The following is an 8,665-nucleotide window of genomic DNA, read 5'->3' as shown; positions in this document are numbered from 1 at the left end:
TTTTTTATAAATTTTAAAGTTTATTTTTTTTATAATATGATTGTTTATAAATTTATACGTAAATTTAAAAAGATAATTAATATAGTAAAAAAACTTAAAACAAATTTTCTCTCCTCTTAAAAATACGCCCGTACTAACAAACATAAATACGTGGTCAAACATTAAAATTTTGCTTTAAATTTGGGAGCGTTAGGTCATGTATGAATGTTGTAATGAATTACGTGAAAGGCGTCTTGTCTTTACGGATCAAGCCAAAGCATACGTGATTTCAAAAGAACAACTTTAAGTGATCTGGGAAAATGTTTTCTAAGTATGCAGAAACAGTCAAGTCCAATATATTTAGCAACCCAGTTTCTGCAACTAGTGGTTCGAATTCCGAATTGAAATCAATTAAAAGTCAACGACAAGCTTTAATGCCAGCTGTTTCAGAAGGTAGTTTTTTTTTTTTAAGGTTTTTAGTTTCATACATTTATCAAATTGTCTCTCATATTTTATATATTGCTCTATCTATCTATATATATCAACACTGCTTCATAATAAGTTGTATACTTTTTTTGCGGTGTCTAATATTTGACTAAAATTATTGGTTAATGTTATATATTTATTTTTGTTGCACCAATTTTGTTATATCAGAGATCTAGCTAACATATCACACTAGTTCGAAATGGCTCAAAACTTAAACTTGAGTTTCCGAAGAAACCCTTTGGGGGGATTAAAGTGCAAAAATTGAAATCAAACTATTTCGTCCAAGAAAGAAAATTTTTAATTTTTAACATTTTATGAAGAAATTATGAATATAACAAAAGCATAATATTCATAATATTGAGTCTTTTTTATCACAATTAAGTTAAAATGATAAACACTAAACAATTTTAATTCACATTTATTCTTCCAAACAAATAAAAATCACATTGATCATTTCTTTTTACATTCTACAAATGTTTGCTGTTAAATTCGACCATTGATGCTTCCAATTTCATTCCATATTCTGGGTGATGAGAGGGCCCTTTAAATCTAGTCCAATGAACACTGAAGATATGATGAATAGACTTAGTTGCTTGTTCGCTGTAACACCCCAAAGACTCTTTTCTCTGAGCAACAGTCTTGAATGTGATAAAAAATCAAATGAACCTTTGGAGTGACACTGACCATTGTAAGTTGAAGATAGGAGCTTTTAAAGCTGTTTTTTATTTTATCAATATAAAATTTTATTAATATAGCTTTCATTCAGTGCATTGCCAAAGTAAGCTGTCACAACAGAATCAAATTCCTGAATGTGTTAATGATGGGAAATGTTTCATTAGCAATTTTTCTCAGCAAGCCGTTGCAATACATTAATGTTTTTCAAAAGTTTGTGACACTCATTCCCAGCAAATTGACCTCCATGAAAAGGCTGACATTTTATGTGAAGAGCTGATAGCCACTCATCAGCCTTTTACCAGCGGTCCTTCAGTGCTTTGTAGAGGTGATTAAAATCACCCAGGAGTAGATGAAGCTCCATTGGAGGAATAATATCTAAGACAAGCATTCCATCTACCACAGAGATAAGGGGATTATGAATGACATTTTTGAACTGCTTTGCTTTTTTAAATTCTTGCCAGCATTTTTAAAGGCTTTGAATTCTTCCGTAGCATTCCAAAATTGCGAAGATTGCCTTTGAAGGGCAGATTCTTGGAGTCTATATCACACCATGTGCATTGATGGGTACTAGCATGTGACTGCAATCCGCACAGGATGTTAGCTACTTTCATGTCACATGAAACAAAGTATTTCACATTGTTTGGTATAATTAGGTTCAGGATTGTTCTCAGATTTTCATAATTCTCTGGAACATCTTCAGCAATGGCTCCAAGAAAACTGACGTTTAACACTACTGTCCTTTCCAAGCTGAGAAGTCAATAACTTTCTTTTAGGTGGACAGAGTGGTTGAGATGATAGATCCTCCTGGATTCCAAGGGTGATTTTAGGGAAACCGCCGCCTCCATCTACGCCAAGTTTTACTATATGATCAGTAAAAACTTGTCTTCTTTTCAAAATTTCATCTGTAAATGCAGAGAGTTCTTTGCAGTGGACCACTCTTTGATGACTGATTTTATTCTGATCATGATGAACATCAATTGTTGTTTAAGTGAAGTGATCAGAAAGCTGCTTACCAAGTTGAGAGAATTTCTCATTGGTTTCAACTATTTTGGATTTTGACACTTGATTGAGAGTTGTAGCAAGTTTTTTAATTCCTGTATTTGACAATCCTGTGTTAGATTGCACATGCACTAAATCTTGGGCAGTCAACTCAGATTCTTTTTTGAAGAATTCCTTTTGACATGCAGGGCCTAAAAACGTAGTAGAAGTGAGAAAAATGAAGTAGTCCATTCTATGTAGAATTTTCTTTTACTTTTTATCAATTTGGTGCAAAGGCAAGTATTATTGTATTCCTTTAAACAAAGGCTTGTCCATGGGAAGTTGATAAAAAATCATAGTATTAATTTTTTGTTTAAATTTATAGGTGAAATTACAAATATATCTGTATTATAAAAAGTAAAATAAATCTTCCAAAACAATACCTTGTGTTATAGGCAATGGTCTTCCACCCCCAGATCTTCTTATTTTGATGGTTCCATGGGGAGATGTATCTTTTGAAAGAATTACAGATGATGCAATTTCCTCTCCAACCTTTAAATCTTTCGATGCAAGCAGCTTCATATTCTTATACTAGATTTTTTAGGAATGAGTGAAAATCTCAATAAAAAGAAAGATTTTTAACACAATAACATAAAAGTTAATTCCCAAACACTCAAATGTGCTGCATATAGAAACATTTGGATAGTATTTCCAGTTTAGAATTAGTCAAAATCATTTTTTTCAATAATTATGTCAACTGGCATTTATTTATAAAATGTTAAAAATTCAAAATCAATTTTCTTTCTCGGACGAAATAGTTTGATTTCAATCTTGCATTTTTTTGAATTGGGAGCATGTGTACTTTAATCCCCCCCCCCCCCCAAAGGGTTTCTTCGGAAACTCAAGTTCAAGTTTTGAGCCATTTTGGACTATTTGGACGTGTGATATTTACGGATATTGTTATGGGTATTATAGCTTATATAAATAGACTGTATTTTATATACATTTTAGATTATAGTTGTGAATTTGGATCTTCAAAATATTATGCTCTGTGTGGTTTGGGTGGAATTGTATCGTGTGGCTTGACTCACACCTTAGTTGTTCCACTTGATCTAGTCAAATGCAGAATTCAGGTAACATGGACATTTTTTTTTTTTTTTTTTATTGTTTTAAAAAATAAAAAATGTTTATAATACTACAGTAATAATAATACTAATAGAAGGGGGGGGGGGGAAATAATTTTTAAAAGTATAATTAAAAAATAATTTTATTATTGCAATTTATAGTATCAACTTTTTAATAAATTATCTTCATCAAAAGAGAGTTCAAAACATGTCATTTTAATTTTAGGTAGATCGGGCAAAATATAAAAGTATTGGCAATGGTTTTCGTGTGACTGTTGCTGAAGAGGGGCTCCGCGGACTCACATTAGGCTGGGCTCCAACTTTAATTGGTTATTCTATGCAAGGATTGTGTAAGTTTGGGTTTTATGAACTTTTTAAAAATGTCTATAGCAGTATGATTGGCGAAGAAAAATCTTACCTATATCGAACTTCCCTTTATCTTGCTGCTTCTGCAAGTGCAGAATTTTTTGCTGATATTGCTCTTGCTCCAATGGAAGCTGTAAAGGTTAGAATGCAGACATCTCCAGGGTTTGCTAGGTCATTGGGACAAGGGCTCTCTAAGATTTATACATCAGAAGGCATTTCAGGGTAAGACCTTTTTAGCAATATCTTTTTAATAAAACACTAATAATGATGATAAAGAATGTAATGAAAGAAATGAAGGATTTTATTTTTTAAAGGTTTTATAAAGGTCTGCCTCCACTTTGGATGCGACAAATACCTTACACAATGATGAAGTTTGCATGTTTTGAACGTACTGTCGAGGGACTTTATAAATATGTTGTTCCAAAACCTCGAAATGAGTGCTCAAAATCAGAACAGTTAGTTGTTACATTTGCAGCTGGATATATTGCTGGAGTTTTTTGTGCTGTAGTATCTCATCCTGCTGATACAGTTGTATCAAAGTTAAATAATAGCGCAGGCAGTACTCCTATTCAAGCAGCTAGAGAACTAGGAATGAAAGGTATTTTTATAAATATGAGTATGTCTTGTGTTTCTTACATTTTTTTGTATCTTTAGTAAATTGTATATAATTTATTATTTAAATTAATAATAATTAAGTTAATCACTATATAACTATTATATATACAAATAAATTATATATATATATATATACATATATATATATACATATATATATATATATATATATACATATATATATATATATATATATATATATATATATATATATATATATATATATATATATATACATATATATATATATATATATATATATATATATATATATATATATATATATATATATATATATATATATATATATATATATATATATATATTTATCAGGAGTAAAAATAGATTCCAGACATTTGGATACCCATTTTCTATTTCCATTATTGTATGGGAGGGCAACCAAAAATTGATATTTATTATTTCTTTAAGTGTATATTGATTTAACACTTTGAAAATTTTATAGTATAGTTTAAGTATAATTGTTACAAAAGAAGTAAAGGAACTAAAATTCTTTAATAAAATTTTGTTTTTTTATCATACCATTTTATTAAGTTTTTTTTTTTTGGTAAGATAGAAATTGATTGCAGCAGAGGCGGGTTTGTCTTCATCCTATAGACTTCTTGCAAATAAAACAAGTGCCCTACTATCTATTTTAGTTTAGACTACTAATTGTATTTCAAATGTTGTTTATTAAGAAAATGAAATAAAGATTTTTTTTTCTTATTTTGTATCTTATAACAATTTTACAGCAACAAGGGTTATGGAAAAGCTCAACTTAGATAAAATCTCTCACATTAACAAACATTTCTCATCCTCTCCTAATTAAAAAATTATTTATATACTAACTCATTCTCCATTCTTGACAAAGCATCCTCTAAATACAAACTTAAAATCAAAGAGAGTATTTATATTGAACTTTAAAAACCTTCACTCAACATACAGGTAAAAAAAAACTATGCAATTGCATTATAAATGCTGCCTAATTAAAAATTTTTATGTATACATATTTGTAAAAATTTTTGTCATTTAATCTAATCGTTTCAGTTGTAAATGGTGAAACAAAAAAATTTCAAAAAAATTTCAAAAACAAGGTTTTCAAAAAAATTTTAAAAGATTTATTTTTCAAATTTTATTTATTAAATTAGTGCTACTCAGGCCATTTCGAAATATTTTATAATAGTAATAACAAATTTGCATTTTTTTATTGTCTCAAGTTTAAAAAAAAATTTTTATTTAATTTTCAACATTTTGTTGAGTGATTTAAATGCCATCTAAGTTCCCCAACAAGTCCATGCTCATTTAACTCTGTTCCATAATTTTGCTTCTTGAGTACTTAATGATGAAATTTTATATTGCTATCTAAATTTTCACAACATTCTTAAATCGTTGGAATATTTTAAGAACTGAAATTTTAGTTTAATAACTCATAATTTTTTTTTTTAGGATTGTGGGCTGGTCTTGGTCCTCGAATTATAATGATAGGTACATTGACTGCTCTTCAATGGTTTATTTATGACAGTGTAAAAGTAGCTTTCCGTATTCCACGACCACCACCTCCAGAAATGCCTCAAAGTCTTAAAGATAAACTGGCTGTTAAGCAACATTAATTGTGTATGTATTTAAAAAAAAAAGCCAAATTCTATAAAAAATTGTTTAGTTTATGTTTTATAGCTTGTTTTTAAATTAAAATATTTCTGAATTTTAACCTTGTTATTTCTCATACTCAAATTTAAAAATCTTACCAATAAATCGCAGGCTCGGAGCAATAAGGTTGAAACTGACATTTGTAACTGACACAAAACGGAGAAAATGCGGTCTGAAAGTCGAGATTGCTTGCATAATTTAAAATTTTCTGACAATGGGTACAAAAATAGTTATTAATATTCGTTACTCGCCTACAGATTAGTACTACCCCAATGACTATATCGGAATATATATTTTCGTCAATTGCAATCTTAGACCATTAACAATGTTAGACGCGGCTTTTTCGTAAATCGTTGAAACCAAATTTTTGTGCGTATGTTACGTGACGTCTTTTTGTTGCAAAATCTAGAAATAAAATTTTATTCAAATTTTTCAGGAAAATTCCTTTTATTCAAATTATATAGAATATACTTTTATGGGATATGCTCTAATAAAGACTAAATATAGTAATTACTATGTTATTTCTTTAAAATTATTTATTCATTACTATTGTAATAAATAAAAACTCTTCTCCGTGAAATTATATATTTTTTTGTATAATTGTATGCACCTTATTTAAAATTCATCAAAAAGTGCAAGAGTAAACTCGACGTGTAAAAAGTTATTTATTATATTATCTTTTAGACTAGAGTTTTATAGCTAAGGCCGCGTCTAGAGTTTTTATGGTCTATGATTGCAATGTTAGTCCTCCGCGAAATCATTAGTAAGCACTTGAGTTACCGCTATGCGATTATTCGGTAAATTTTGATAGCCGAGTAATGTACCTGAAACTGGAGCTATAAAAAATCAAGGTTTAAAAAAGCGCCGCCTCAAGGCGGTGAGGCGTGCGCTTTTTTAAACCTTTATTTTTCGAAAGCAGCGTGTTGAAACGAACAGACGCTTTTTTTCTACAGCATGTAAAATTATAAAATATTTTACAAATATGGAAAATTCGTTTATAAATATAGAAAAGTTAATTATCAAGAAATTGGAGGAACAAAAAATATGTATACTGCAAGAAACAGAAAAGTTGTTAAAGGAACAAGAAAAGAGCTTTGCGTCGATAATGAGTGCAAACTTAAAAATATTAACCGAAAGAACTGAAAAAATCGAAATTTATGTAAATAACAATAAATTCAATGTGATAAATATCCAAAAAGACTTAAGCGAAGTTAAAACTACGTTAAATTTTCAAGAAACAAACCTAATAGAAAAGATAAAACAAATTAAGAAATGCTATGATATAACGAGTTGAACATTTTGAGCAAAAAAACAATCGACTTAGAAAATAGATCTAGACGAAGTAACCTCCGAATAGATGGAGTAGAAGAAAAACCGAATGAAACCTGGACTGATTGTGAAGATACAGTTAAAGATATTTTTAAAAACCAACTTTAAATAAACAGCGAAGTAGTTGTAGAAAGAGCACATAGAGTAGGAAAAACAAGAGATAGCAAAATACCCAGAACAATAGTTCTGAAACTCTTAAACTATCAGGACAAGAACAGAATTCTAAATGCCGTTAAAAACTTGAAAGGTACTGGTGTGTTTATCAACGAAGATTTCGCGAAGGAAACGATCGAGAGTCGCAAAAAATTATGGGAAGAGGTCAAACGATTGCGCGCTGAAGGTAAGTATGCTATTATTAAGTATGATAGAATTTTATCCAGAGAATTTAGAAACCCTATCCCTTACACTAAATTTTAAAAAGAAACTTTTTTAAAATGAATGATCTGATAAATTAAAAAAAATAATAAAAATGGCTGGAATAAGTGATTTTGAATTTATAAGATTTAATTTTACTGAATTGAATTCTGATGAAAATATAAACCTTAATGTAAAAAATTGCTCCGATTGCTTATATCACTATCCATGCGAATGAGAAGGGTTTCTTTTTAAAAATGTTAATGACAAAAATTTAAATAAAATTAGAATTCTACACGTAAATTTTCGAAGTCTTAATAAAAATTTTGAAAAACTTCTTAACTTGTTAGATGAAACAAAAAATCGTTTTAATATAGTTTGTTTAACTGAAACGTCGATTTCGAATGACTATTTTAATTTTAATTCCACATTTTAAATTAATTTCGCTCAATAGACAAGTAAATAAACGCGGCGGAGGAGTCCTTATTTATGTGAAGGAAAATATTTTTTATTACGTTAGGAATGATTTAAGTGCTTCTGATGGCGATAAAGAAATTTTAACTATAGAAATTATAAACAATCAATCACAAAACATTTTATTAAGCTGTTGTTATCAACTTGAAGAAGAACTTGAGCATTTTTTTTGAACAAAGTATTTTTAGAAAAGGTATTAAAGAAAAAAAAGAGTTTCATTATTGGGGACCTAAATATGAACTGTCTTCTGTATAATGAAGATAACAATATTAAAAACTTTTACGACTCTTTTTTTGAAACGGGTGCAATTCCTTTAATAAATAGGCCGACCAGAGTTACAAAAAACTCGGCATCTTTGATTGATAATATCATTACAGCAGATATATTCAACAATGATATTCAAACGGGTATCCTAAAATCTGATATTACTGACCATTTTCCAATATTTTTTACACTTAATTCAAAATATGAAAATAAAAATAAATAAATCAAAATTAAAACACGCACTTTTAACCATACTAATATAAACCAGTTTAAAAACCAATTATCGTTACTGCACTGGAAGCATATTAACTTCAATGACAATGCAGACAAAATTTAAGATAATTTTTTTGAAACCTTTTACTCCGTATATGATGAAA

General features: G+C 28.9%; 1 protein-coding gene across 1 annotated transcript; it reads left to right on the top strand.

Moving 5' to 3' along the window:
- The first annotated feature begins 207 nt into the window (after positions 1–207).
- On the top strand, positions 208–5,928 carry LOC100201543 (solute carrier family 25 member 3). Its single transcript, XM_065800969.1, has 5 exons — positions 208–432; positions 3,130–3,251; positions 3,469–3,830; positions 3,923–4,206; positions 5,667–5,928. The coding sequence occupies exons 1-5, from the start codon at positions 300–302 to the stop codon at positions 5,828–5,830; spliced, it is 1,065 nt and encodes a 354-aa protein (XP_065657041.1). The 5' UTR covers positions 208–299; the 3' UTR covers positions 5,831–5,928.
- Positions 5,929–8,665: the final 2,737 nt, after the last annotated feature.

Source organism: Hydra vulgaris, chromosome 07 (genome assembly GCF_038396675.1).
Source record: "Hydra vulgaris chromosome 07, alternate assembly HydraT2T_AEP".
Classification (NCBI taxonomy): Eukaryota; Metazoa; Cnidaria; class Hydrozoa; order Anthoathecata; family Hydridae; genus Hydra; species Hydra vulgaris.
This window is presented reverse-complemented; position numbering and strand designations above follow the sequence as displayed.